The sequence below is a fragment of the Bombus affinis genome, chromosome 5, assembly GCF_024516045.1.
Source record: "Bombus affinis isolate iyBomAffi1 chromosome 5, iyBomAffi1.2, whole genome shotgun sequence".
NCBI classification, from domain to species: Eukaryota; Metazoa; Arthropoda; class Insecta; order Hymenoptera; family Apidae; genus Bombus; species Bombus affinis.
The window spans coordinates 11,410,908-11,424,632 of record NC_066348.1 but is presented as its reverse complement, the minus strand read 5'-3'; the positions used below and the strand labels follow the sequence as shown (position 1 = coordinate 11,424,632).

At 43.8% G+C, this 13,725-nt stretch overlaps 1 protein-coding gene and 1 long non-coding RNA gene across 3 annotated transcripts in view; one reads left to right on the top strand and one right to left on the bottom strand.

The window, feature by feature from the left end:
• The first annotated feature begins 194 nt into the window (after positions 1–194).
• Positions 195–5,478, top strand: LOC126916831 (putative inorganic phosphate cotransporter). 2 transcript variants are annotated; one of them, XM_050723045.1, is made up of 8 exons: positions 195–344; positions 2,300–2,565; positions 2,650–2,895; positions 3,030–3,114; positions 3,706–3,923; positions 3,987–4,136; positions 4,208–4,340; positions 4,943–5,478. In XM_050723045.1, the coding sequence occupies exons 1-8, from the start codon at positions 320–322 to the stop codon at positions 5,386–5,388; spliced, it is 1,569 nt and encodes a 522-aa protein (XP_050579002.1). In that variant the 5' UTR covers positions 195–319; the 3' UTR covers positions 5,389–5,478. The 2 variants fall into 2 exon arrangements, with proteins under 2 accessions (XP_050579002.1, XP_050579001.1); XM_050723044.1 differs by having other exon boundaries at positions 3,706–4,136.
• The window catches only part of LOC126916854 (uncharacterized), a 31,409-nt gene continuing 22,944 nt past the window's right edge, over positions 5,261–13,725 (bottom strand). The window contains exons 4-5 of the long non-coding RNA XR_007710744.1: positions 5,477–5,574; positions 5,261–5,383 (exon numbers count right to left, since the gene is read on the bottom strand). This is a non-coding gene — a long non-coding RNA (uncharacterized LOC126916854). The remainder of the gene's footprint in view (positions 5,384–5,476; positions 5,575–13,725) is intronic.

The window sequence follows — 13,725 nt, the reverse complement described above, 5'->3', positions numbered from 1 at the left end:
TCTCGGGCCGAACATTTCTCCCGCGTCGCTAGTTTCGGGTCTTCCTTTCTCGTAGCTTCGTCTCCCTCCGCGACTATTTCACGCGCGTCTCGCCCTTTTCTCTTGGCCGTTTCCAAATTCTATCAACGTTTCGAAAAAACCGCGTGATTCCTTTTCTTGCGTTGCAAGAATTACCGGACGTTTTTGCCTAATCCTTTCCACTCGTTCTTCCTTTCTTAACCCTGTTTTACGCCTTTCCTAATCGGAATCGACGATCGAGGAGCGCAACTAGCGATAAATTCTCCTCCGCTAGCTACGATCGACTTCTAACGCATCCAGGATGGCTTTGAACCACAAGATCCTAGGTAAGCGATCCTTGCATTTACCGTCCGCGTATACATCGCTGATCGTAAGTATTAGGACATCTATTCGTTACATTCATTGAGAGTTTCTAAAGTTACAAACAACGAGAACGAAACCACGAATTTATATCGTTGTAAAATCTCGTAGAAAATTCTCCTCGATAAGAACAACGAAAAGTATTTGGTTCGAACTATAGATCGGCTGATGTTCTAATACTTATGGGTCGACAGTGTATCGCGAAAACCAACCTTCGGATTAACGCTCGTTCAAAGAATACAGTTCGCTAAACTCGCGACTTATCCGCTACACACGATGACACGCGCGTTCATCCGAATCGAACTTGGAACTTTCGAATCGAATTGAAACGAATCAAAGGTCGAGCGAGTATTATACGCTGAACGCCGACATGCGCTGCTTACCGCAACGAAGATCGCGACACAAACCGCCCGCGCACTGTGCCAGCCAACGCGAATATAAATAGCAGCCGGAAGCAACTGTGAAGTTCTGGGTGAAGGTCGCCGTCAATCCTCAAACGCGCCAAAAAACTTCCGAATTCGAGTACCGAAACGATACCGCGTGTCGTTTAGATTTTAAACGCGTTGTTAACACGTTGATTGCCATGCAAATACGGTGGCTACGAAAAATATTGGCAGGTCATTGTATTCATTCATTCAGCCATTGTATTATAACATTTACATACTGATTAATTACTATTCGAGTATATTCGATCTCGTATCATTTAGTAGCATACTTCGTATGACTACAAAACTTTGATATCGCGCAAATGAAATGTAGAATCTTCTACAAAAAAAAATCGCTTCATTGAAAGATAAAGATATGTGCCAATACTTTTTAGCCACTGTATGTATATTTTGTCATGAAAACCGCGATAGATCGAGATACATTATATCATAACTAGACTACAGGTTTTCTTGCATTTACGATAAATTTAAATTTGCAAGTATTCAGAGAATGTGTATAACATTCGAATATAAAACATCCAAAGTGGATTACTCGCCATAACTTTCAGTGAACGAAACAAATTACCGAATAGGTTTTATTTAATTCTTGCAAAATAGTACATTGCGTTTGCACCCTTTTTCCGACGATGTTATCTACATCATTCGTATCGTTGAATATTTCTCTTTAATAATGAATAAAAGGGGGCCTCAAATGCAATGGCCCTGTCCTTGAGATATATTGTAGAGGGGAAGGGCCTGAGTAACATACACTTGGTTCGTTAGGTTAGATCTTTTGAGGGATCTAACGTAGCTAGCCACCCATGGAATGTAACCCAACCTAAGCTTATCTAACAATACCTTACCACAATTAAGTTCGCAATCAAACGCATATGCAATTTCATTTTTGACCACTTATATCTAAGTAAATACATTCTAGCAAGTATCATTGCCTTCATGTCATAACATTTGAATCACGATCGTCCCACGGCTCGAATAAAGTTCCGAAATTCAACAAAATTATGGTTGAAGCCTCCTTGCGTGTGTAATTGGTCATTTTTTCTAGTCCATGAAATTCGTCTCATTTTAATGATTTTACAAAATGTCTAGTAAAACGTAGCTCACCAGCAGCCATCGTGTCAGTCAACGTGTTAATAAGAACGATTAATTCCTGAATCAATGGAATCTGAACGTACTTATCGAGAATTCACGGGTACCGCGCAGTTTTCGTTTAACCTCGATCTGTCCGATCGAGTTATTTAGCGGCGCAACGAATTGAAATCGGCCTGCTCTATGTAGTACAGGGTCGAATCGCTACCGACGGTGCCAATTGATTTCAAAAAATTGATGCAAGTGGATACGCGCGTGTCAAACGCGTGCGGCTAGATCAATCGTTGGTCCTATTTCGTTTAACGACCTCGTTGTCCACCTATTGTACGTTCCTGCTCGCAGCTCGACGAATGCACTCCCGATGAGACCCTTGCCGCTCGTGCTTTCAGATTCGCTGACGTGTAGACAAGTGTTAAACATCATGGTGATCCTTGGTTTCATGCTAAACTATATGCTACGCGTCAACATGACGATCGCCATAGTATCGATGGTGATTCCGAGCAACGATACTTGGCGGTTGAACGATTCGAGTAAATCTGCCACGACCGAGTACTTCGATCGTGGAATCGCGGTAAACGTTACCTCGCTCGATAATGGAACAGCGACGATCGCCCCTAATCCCGCTACAGCTTCGTTCCCCTATGCGCCTGCACACGTACGTTACAGTTTATCCTTCGAAGGCTTTATCGTTCTTCTTTCATCCGTTCGATACGATCAAGATTTCCGCTCTGCTTCCCAGGAGGAAACGAATCGAACCAGATATCCGTGGAACGAGTACCAAGTGAATCTCGTGTTGGGTAGCTTTTTCTGGGGCTACATATGCACAGAGTTGCCAGGTGGCCGTCTCGCTGAAGTAGTAGGACCTAAAAGAGTGTTTGGATACAGTATGATGGTATCTAGCGCTATTACGTTATTAACACCTCTGTCGGCGACTTATGGCTACATCGCTGTCGTCGCCTTAAGAGCGGTGCTTGGATTCATGTTGGTGAGCTTTTCAATTTTAACTGCTTGGTCTTACCGATCTAGAGATCGGGAAATAGATTTCCCTATTCCATCTTGTAATGGCGTTTTTCTTTGTTGGCCTACGCCGTGTAATCGATTTCCCACATACATATGCAGGGAGCTACTTGGCCTGCCATGCAGCCGATGACCGCAAGGTGGATACCACCGGCGGAACGCAGCAAATTCGTCTCGAATATGATGGGTAAGTAAATGACTTGTGAGTACAGGGGCGTAGCAAAAAAGTTTAAATATAAAGAGTGGTACGGAAAATAATTCTGCAACACAAATTGTATCTGACAAGAAGAATGAATAAATATAATACAGTGGCTGCAAAAAATATTTGTACGTTTCCTTATTTTCTACTGAAGCGTCTTTTTGTTGAGTAGGTACATTTCATTTTCACATGATCAAATAGTGCCTGCTTGTAGGCATATGTAAGTATTAATAAATGACACAAAATCTTCACTGGAACTAATTAAACACTGCGAAATCACTTGGAATTAATTACTTGGCACATGAATGCTGTAATAAATACAACGGTGTGCAAATATGTGCACATAGTGCAGCCACTGTATATAGTCCGGAATAGGTGGCTGTTAGCAACATGATGAAAAATATCCAGTAGAGAAGTTACTAATATGTGCGTATACACATATACAAATTGGCAAACTTTAAACTTCCTTTTTGCTCGCTACCGTAGGTAGCCCACCGCGCCGGGTACAGAGATAAAGAAAGGAAGAAAGAAAGAAAGAAAGAAAATTTCTTTGAACGTCGCGTGTCTATCGTGTTTTAGCTTCGTCGCTCGGAGCGGCGATAACTATGCCGATTTGTGGATTTCTAATCGCTTACCTCGGTTGGGAATCCGTGTTCTACGTAACCGGAGCGATAGGCCTCGTATGGAGCGTAGCTTGGTTTTTCTTAATATTCGATTCTCCTAGACAACATCCGAGAATCACGATCGAGGAACGCCAATATATCGAAGACTCGATCGGTTCTACTTCCACGACAAAGGTACGATCGAAGAGTACATATGCGTCTAATTCGATACGTTATCTCTCTGTTTTTGGTTTGCAGCGGTTGCCCGTTCCGTGGAAATCCATCTTTCTCTCGACTCCCGTTTGGGCTATCGTGCTGACTCACTCGTGTAACGTGTTCGGTTACTTTACCGTTGTCAATCAACTACCAACTTACATGAAGTACATCTTAAATTTCAACATCAAAGAGGTACGTACTAACGCTTACCTTAGAAACGATCATTTTCTTCTATTTACTCCACCGCGTTCCTCTCTCCATAGAACGGATTATTATCCTCCCTGCCGTACCTTGGCAAATACATCTTTGCCGTTACAACATCGTCTGTGGCTGACTATTTGTTCAAGACAAAGAAATTGTCGGTAACGGCTATTCGAAAGATCTTCACTAGCTTCGGTAAGCGTAGAATTTTGGTCTAACGTTTTGGATTAACGTTGCTGCGTTCCGCAAATTTTGATGATTAAAAATATTCAGATTTTTCAGCATAGAATTTAAACGAGGAATCATATGTACCGATAAGAAATTTTTCATATTCTGTTCAGGCATGAGTTATTTTTTAACATTAGAGAAACAGAAATGAATGGAAATTGGCGGAAAAAACGCGGCAAGGTTAATCTGCCGTAAGATTACATCGACGTAACGATATTCGTTTTATTAGCGAATTATGAGCTCACTGTCTCTCCCATTTCCTATCACCTTCACAATTTTCTTTGAACAATTCTGATGACTTTTATCAGGTAGATACATTCTTCAATTATTATCATAATCTACCTCAAGTATCATTACTATATCTGATATATCAATCGATAGTAGTCAATAGTAAGTATAATGGTGATAATATCAATAGTAATCGATATCTTTTCCGAGTTTAATTAAGGATTAAATAAATCAAAATATTTTTTTTATTACGTATTAAAATTTTGTTCGTACTCATAATTCGCGACGCTTAAATTTCGATATTCTGCAGCTCTTCTCATATTAGTTTCGCTTGTTCGCAGCCGTGTTAAGTCCAGGATTATTGATGATCGTGCAAGCAAATTACGGATACGATCGCATTACGTCCGTATCGATTTTCACTATTGCTCTGACGATCAACGGTGCAGTGACAGCTGGATATCTGGGGAACAGTTTAGACATTGCACCCAACTTTTCAGGCACCATTTTCGGCATGATGAACACGCTCGGTTCCCTAGGCGGATTTCTAAGCAGTTACATGGTCGGCTCGTTAACCTACAAAAATCAAACCTATTCAGGATGGAGTATCGTTTTTTGGATATTAGGGTGGATTTATTGTCTTGGCGCACTCACGTTTACCATTTTTGGTAGCGGTCAGTTACAACCGTGGAACAATCCCGAGAAGAAGCAAGTACGAAAACAAAGCAACGTAATCACCATCGATCATCCGCAGGAATTCGTTTCGCTAGACGAAAAGACTGTTCCTTGACGAAATAATTGAAAAATAAAACTACAATTTCAACTCAAATGTATGATAACGTAAGATTTACTATGCTTTCATAAACAAAACGTATTACCATTGTGATTGTTATTAAATCCTGTATCGATCTCCGATATTCCGAAAAAACGTTTGGACAGAGACGAGCTGCGGCGGTTAGTGACAGAATCTGAAACACTTCGAATCGCTTCGAATCTGTATCATACATGTGGCGACAAATTTGAATAACTTCGAACACGCTTCGAAACTTAAAAAGACATCTGTCAAGACCTTTGAGAATTTTAAGGTTGCGATTCGAATTTTCCCCGTACGTACAGATTCATCCCATCGATAAATACAGAATTTTGTGCTTTCAATTTGATATTCCGAAACCCTACAACCGAAAAAATAGGCAAAACCTGACGCCGACGCTGCAACGTAATTCTGATTATCTTTCATCGGTTCATTCGTATGGCACTTATTAACGATCGGTAAAAGAGACCTCTGCATCCTTCTGTGAATCTGTCCTAAGTTCGAATAATCTATCCTCCGAAGAGAATTTCATTTCCTCCTGCCAATAGTTCGCATCGAAGAACAGTTCGATGGATTATTATCTTAGCGCGTTTCGATCCACCGTTTGATCGTAAACGAAATCGCCGTAGCGATTCAACGTAACGTAGCGATCGGATAAGTCATACGATTCGATAAAATGTGACATATCGTATAAGATGAAGAAAGAACGATGCTATGGTATGGTGCGCCACTGCGTGTCAGCAATTTGAAAATAGGTAGGCGGGTCGAGGAACGAAGGAAGCACGAATGTATCGGCGAGCCGCGCCGCGGCGACCAGGCGGCGGCGAGGCGGCGCATCCGCGTCGCGATGACCGGCGTATAGGCGCCGCGCGTTGCGGTGGTGCTCGCCGTGACGCGTGGCGCTGCGGCGCTCTGCCGATGTACCAGGAACACAGTCGATCCAAGAGTTCATTCGCGCCTTCTCTTTCGCCCCAACTTTCCTCTTAATTTTAATTTATTCGTCGCAGTTTATCTCGCGCTGAATAGCGCCCGAAACTCGCGATTTCTTTCCTGGTTAAGCCTTTTATCGCTTTTACGCTTTCAAGTAATTTTACGCGTTTTAAACGCCACAGAAACCAAAATGAACGAGCGACGAAACATCGGAAACGTTCAACTTTTCCGTTACGTACCGATTATCAACGATACGTTATGGAACATCCGGTCCCTGGCGAGAAGGTCAAAGGGTAACGACAAAATAACGATTCGTCGATCGACGAACGGGCAAATACGTAACGATTAATCGAATATGCGCGTGCAAAGTAGCTGTATAACGTTAAAGCAGACGCCACGTAAGTACAGTGACTCGCGCATGTATTCGAACGCTCACGACAGAAAATATTTCTGAATACATTACGTGCATTTTACGAAGCTTTGTGAAACCCTAGCTCCGTAATGAGATACGTCTATGGTCGTTGCAATGGTAAAGTTTAAAAGCAGTGCAAAAATACACATAGAAGCTGCGAGATATATTTGCAAATATACGCTTAGTGAAAAACTAGTATACGACGTAAATATTACTTTCAAACATACGATTAGTGCAAAAGATGATCTCGCAAGATATTCTAGTTCGTTATTAATATATGCGGCGAATAATTGTCTGTCCAAAAATACTTTTGTAAGCTTCTAGAAAATATCTTGTAATTTCTATGTGCATCTAAAATTTTATCAATCCGTATAATCACGATAGCTATGTCTCGTTACGAGACTAACGAACGAGATTTCAAAAAGTTTTTGTATAACATACGCGTAAAAAGTTTCTACGTGTTTCGGCGAGTGTTTCGCGAGCCGCTGTAAATCATCGTACCAGTCAAGGAAAAAGTACAACGTACGTAAAGAACAACGTAGTGGCCGGACATATGTACTTAAGACGAAGGCGGTAGAATGCCAAGCATTCGCGGACTGCGCTACCGAATTCAATTGCTATGTCAGAAAGAAGAGGAGATCAGAAGAGAAACGGAGGTAAAGCCGTGGTGAAGTTTGCCGCGCGGGACCGCCCGCCCGACAAATCGTTTACCAGGCGAGCAGACGAGTCGACTGGTCGTCGTCCGAAGGGGCACCTTCCTTCGCCGGATACTTGCCTACTCCGTTGTGATTAACTAAGGTTTAATCAGCTTTATAAGCTAAACTTTTGTCAACATGCACGCGCACGTATGATAATCCGGGCGGTTATCTTCGCAGTGCTCGACTATCAAAAACATTCTGATTCGCGTCCGCAACGATGAATCGTCGCCACGAATACGCACAGCGGCGTTTCCGATCGCTCGCGCCTTTACCATCGAGCGTCGCGTCCTGTGACGTCGAACGACGTCGCGTGGCGTCGCGTCAATTCGACGCGAGTTTACGCTTACTTATAGAGCCGTCGATCGAGCGGGCGACTCGAGTTTCATATGCGTTCCTGATCACGGTATTCGCGGCGCGTCGGACACGCTTTCCGCGCGACTTCAAATTTCACGAGGATCAACGGTGACCACGATTGCAGAAACTTTCGTTTGAACCGAAGAAACATCGGCGTATACTCGCGATCTCGTCACGTTCGATTTTCATTGCTCGACCGAACGACCGATCGGGCTGTATATCGAATATGAAGGCACCGTGTGTGTAAATTTTTCGAGGTATAATCGACTTGGAATGATTTCGCATTGAACATAGAAACGTAAGGAGAAAACGGTCCTAGCCGATTATTAAGGCTTCTTCTGGTAATAACGCGTTGGAAAGGAACGGTTGCACGCACCGATCTTGCCCAGGAACGCCGATGCCCTCGAGTAGCAGCGAAACGATTCTCAGCGCGGCAAACTGCCTTCCTGCCGCCCCCGACTCATGGGAACGTCCTCGGGGCGATGCGGGAACCAACGTTCAACGCCTCCTCTCTTCCAACGTGATTTTACTTTCGGCCTGCCTTTTATCTCCTTCCGTCTTTCTGGCCTCCGTCTCTGTCTGCTTCTCGATCGTGCAATCGATGACACAGCGCTACGCGACGCGGCGCCGCGGCGCTCCGTTCGAGTCTATCGCAGGAAGCGGAAAACGCCACAAAAACTTGGTACTTGTGGTCGATCAGACGCGAAAGGAGTAGTCGATCAGACGCGAAAGAAGAAGTAACTGGCGGAGACCTGACTCGGAAGCAAGGAACATGTGGACACGCGAATCACGAGAAACCGATCGATCGTGCAACGAGAAGACGAGATGGCGATTGAGAGAGAACCGGTAGCCCAGACGGGGAGAGAAAGAGAGAGAGAGTGTGTATGTGGTGCGGGATGGGGCCGTTGATGGGAAGAGGAAAAAGAAAAGGGGCGAAGATGAGCGGCACGTATGCCAAGCATGCGGGTGAGAAACACCCGAGGCGGCTGACCGGCCGATCCGCCCACGTTTAAGGTGCGCATCGACGTTGCGAACCGTACCGAACCGAGCCGAACCCAATCAGACCGGACCACACCGTTCTGCACGGCATCTCACACTCTGCCATCCGGATTCGCCCCGCGGCACACCAACGACCGTGGTAAAACGGTTGGCTGCATCCTCCTTCGAATCCGCGCCGAGCCAAGCGCCGAGTTGACGTCCTCCGTTGCGAACCACCACAGAGAACAGATTGTCTCTCCCCCTCTTCCTCTTTCTTTTTCTCTCTCTTCGCTCAGCACGCGATTCGAGGAACTTAGAAATCGAACGCCCCCGCGGGCACACGCCACCGTCACGCGAGCACCGTTCGTTCCTCTGCTTGGAAAATAACTCCATTCGAATCGCGGTCATTTTCCATTTACCCGAAACGAAACGTTTGCGTTATCGAAAATGATAATGTAAATGGTGGATAGCAAAGATTATACGGGAGTGCTATCCCATACTTAATATACACCAAGGAATAAGGTAAAAATGTCTTCGTACGGTCGAATACTTTGGTTTGCGAGTAACGATCAAGTATGATTAAGGAAAACGTTCTGTTAAATTTTTAGTTCGGCGATCGTTCACGAGCTATCGTGTAGATACTCAACGCGAGTGAACATCGTAAGCGTATGATCGAGTATCGAGAAACAATGGGTTTGAAACTATTCGAAGAATTCCTGGTATTTTCGAGCGAGCGCAGAACTCGATGTTAAACCGTGCAGTGATGTGTACCACAACGCGAATATTTTCTTTAATCGTTGATAACTCGAATACCGAGGAACCTACGTACAACGTATGTCCATAAGACAATTTTTACTTATCTCAGAAGGTGTAGATTCATCCCCTGAACCACGAACATGCGTTTATGACTCACGTTGTGCGTTTTTAAGCGCCAACATCGACAGAGTAAAGTACTTACGAAGCAGCGAGCTACTTCGATAAAGTGTCGTCGCGGCCAACAAGGACAAAATAGCTCGGCCAAGTAATTATCGCGGAACGAAGTACACGAAGCTCGCGTGCTCGAACACCTTCCGGTTTCGGGGCACCCTTACACATTCACCAGCCAGGCAGGTTCGACCTGCAGCTCGCGCCCACCTGTCGTAACGCTTGTCTCTGAAATTTCCTCGTTCGAAGCGACCGCGACGCGTCCGTTGTTCGAGGCTTGGTCAGAAATTTGCACCTGACGAAGCGACACGGACACCCAACTTTCTCCGAGTTTCAGATCGATCGACGATAGCGACGCGACACACTTAGAACAGGCGCGAATCGAAATCAAACCATCGCTCTCGATTTCGTCGATCGCACCGCGCGTAGCAGAGCTTTCTCGATACCTTCCAGAAATCTATGTTTCCGCTTCATCTTCCCCGTTTCCGGATCGATAGGAGAAGATCGGGTGTTGCTCGAGGCTCGTGTTTGGAACCTCTTCCTTTTACATTATTTATCAACGATACCTCGAGTATGTTTTTTTATTCTAAATTTCTACTACACGTGTCGATTTTTCTCATCTCGAGACTTTTCCTAGCGTTATTGCTACTCTTCTACCTGTGCGATTGATTCAGAACGACCTTGACAGACTTTATGTTTGATGTAATTTTAATGAGACGTCTTTTGATTCGTGTAAATGAAAAGGTAGGAGAGAAAAGATGATAAAATGAATGTACGATAGATCTTAAGTGGAAACAATTATGCGAAACGATGTAGTATATACTAGGATAAAGATTGGAATATAAGATAGCATAAGCGATGGATCTAATACAATGTCATTGTTAACTGGAAGTCATCCTAAGCGCAAGGACTATAGCAACGAGGAAAAATAAAAATAAACAGATTTTTATCTAAATGCGATTCAATGAGTTTTAATCACAGGAGAAATAATCACCTATATTTAATTATGCGAAGAAGCACTTAATACCTTGAGCAATGTTAAGAATCTTCTTCGTCCGACCTTATTTTTACAACACGCCATAAAAGCTTCAGAATCTCGCATCGAGATATTGAGGATGTCCAACAGAAATTCTTAAAATTTGCTGCCACGCATCGTGCTTCCCCTATACCATTTAATTCCCACAATTACGATGATATTGTTAGGAGTTCGAATCTTCAAATTCTACGTCGACAGGCGAATTATACGCGATGTCAAGATATAAAATTAGTCTCCATAAATTTACTCTTCGAAAGAATGCGGAATTGCTCGCTGTTAAACTCTGAGCTTATTATATAATAAATATCGGTATAATATAATCGATACGCGTGTCTAGTCGATCTATGAAATCTCTAAGATTCCTCTAATATAGATTTCATAACTTTTCTATCTGAATTTATAATTTTAATCAAAACTTCCTGATCGTTACTCATCACTCTTGTCTTTCTTATTATCATACGTTTCACTATCTTTCCTGTACTTTTCCTACCTCTTCCCTATCCCTTCTTTTCTACTGATGGAATTTTTCTATCCTACGAAACTGTCCATAAACAAATAAATAAATAATACACTCTGCCACGAAAATGAGATAAATTTCGCGGCATGGTAACACCTGACAAGCAAGTCTGAGTTGCAGCAATTCGTTCCACGAGAAGGCGAGTCGCGCGATCGTTGCCTGCGACACGGCCACCCTTTCACGATCACCTGCTCTTTCGGTGTACGCAATTTTATAGCGCCTCCCGTTCACCGCTCGCGCCAAGAAAAAACTACAAAAGCTATCGAACGCGCACTCGCTCGAACAACATGCTCCGTTCGACTCTGAAACCAATTAAGACTTCCGATAATGTCGGTCGCGCATCTGCGTGCGGTATTCACCTTCCCCATGCCGTTCCCCTTTCGAGAATTCACGCGTACTCGCCATTCTACGCGCGAAACGGTGCCGCACGAACCTTTTAAAGAAGAACAAACTAGTTAAGGCGCGTTTAGACGTGCAAGAACATACGGCGAGAGCAACAGCATTCGTTTAACATAAACAGTGATCGAGCATTCCGTACGCAAACATATTTACGACAATGGCATTTTTCGCACATTCTTGGAGAATTCTTGGAACATTCGGATGTGACATTTTCCAGCTTATCTTCGAATAGTAAATTTAGCTTAGTTCGCGGATCTTAAACAAATCTTGAAGTGCGAAAATTAACTTTTTTATCGAATTATCTCTAAAAACGATCCTTGTTATACGTAGAATATAGTTGGGAAATGGCACGTCACCGGTTTCTTCTCGTCGTTTAAATTAAACATTGGCAAGAACGCTCCTCCATGAAACCATATCCGATTCTTTCCACGGCTGAAAGAATCGAATCGACGCTTTTGAAGCATTCTTGAAGCTTTTTTTACGTATTCGCATGTTCGATTTCCGATTCGGCGAGCGCTGCCAAATGGCGAAAGAATGCTCGTTTACGCTTCCGTTTGTAGACTTTCAAAGTGGAGGAAGCAGGAGTATTCGTTCGCTTGATCTAAACGCACCTTTACAAGAACGTCAAATAGAACGAGATATGCGCGGCGATACGTCGCGACGCGACGCGGCGTACCGCGACGTGTCCGAAGATAAAATGTAAGAAAGTAAAACGCAGCTATGCTAGCATCGCAAACTGCGTTTTGCACTTGACACGTAACGCGCCGAGTCGCTTTGAAACTGAGTAAACGAACCCACGCAATAATCGATGACTCGCTCGAGAAACTTGTCGAAGATCCTTCGACTCTGAAACTGGTATCGTTAAACGCAAATAAAAGAAGAAGAAACGCGATATTAAATCGTGCCGTATTGCGAGAACGTTACGCGCAAAGGGCGAAACGCAATCGAACTTATTGTTGGATCCTCGAATTTCTATATTTCAAACTTGCCCTCGTTTTAACAGGAATTTGTTTCGTTTTAAAAGCGTGTAACATCATTTTCGTATTTTGTCAGAATTTAAGGTATTTTTGAACGTTAGAAAGATACAATGAAATGGAAAATAACCGAGAGAACGTACGGGTCGTAACCCTAGAACGTTCACAGTTTTAGAAGGTTTAGTAGCATTCCCAAATCTGTGGATATCTTTTAACCCTCCATTGAGTACCCTAGCTTTAATCTAACGGGTGAGAATATTCTTTGGTACAATAACATCGAACGAAGTTGGAGCACAATTATTGCCAGATAGCCGAGTAAGTAGCGTTAGCGGTTCATCCGGGCTAAAAATCACGCGTAGAGACAAAAATAGGAAAACTAAAACAGGCTAAAGAATGAGAACAACGAAATAACAAAATAAAACAGATAAATAAGAATGAATAAGAATAAATAAAGCGCAGTACGACACGTAAGAGACGCGTAGAAATTATGTAGCTTAGAGATATTCCTGAGGGAATCTTGAAGAGAAGGATGCGAACGGTATCGGAGCGACTGGAACGGTGGGAAGAAAGAATGTAGACGGTTTCGGAGAACGGGTGTGAGTCTGGCCGCGACACGATCCGAGTAGCTGGAATCGCGCAGTCACGCTGGCGCCAGTCGTACCGGTAACTCTATATCGATTCAAAGGCACGGTTGTCGACTCTCGCAGCCCCGTCGGGGATACACGACCGCCCAGTTAGCCGAGCACCGATGTATTTATACGACGCTGCCGAGGTACATCTGTTTCCATCCGGGCACGTGTCTACCACGAAATTAGAACGGTCGGGGAAAAGGAAAGACGGGAAAAGGAGGCGAAACCAGAGAAATCGAGCATCGTGAAAACTTGCCAATCTCACCATCGAAAAAGAACCGAACCGATTCCTCGACGGGCTCGACTTCCATCTCTCTTTCCTCGTGGTCCCGCTCGTGAATCCGTCGATTCGCCTCGATGGTTTCTCGATCTAAGCGGGAAACGTTCAAGTACGTACGTATACAAGCAGGTTCGCGAAAGCCAACCGAACACTTGTACACATCTCCTACGAATACACGACGCGCG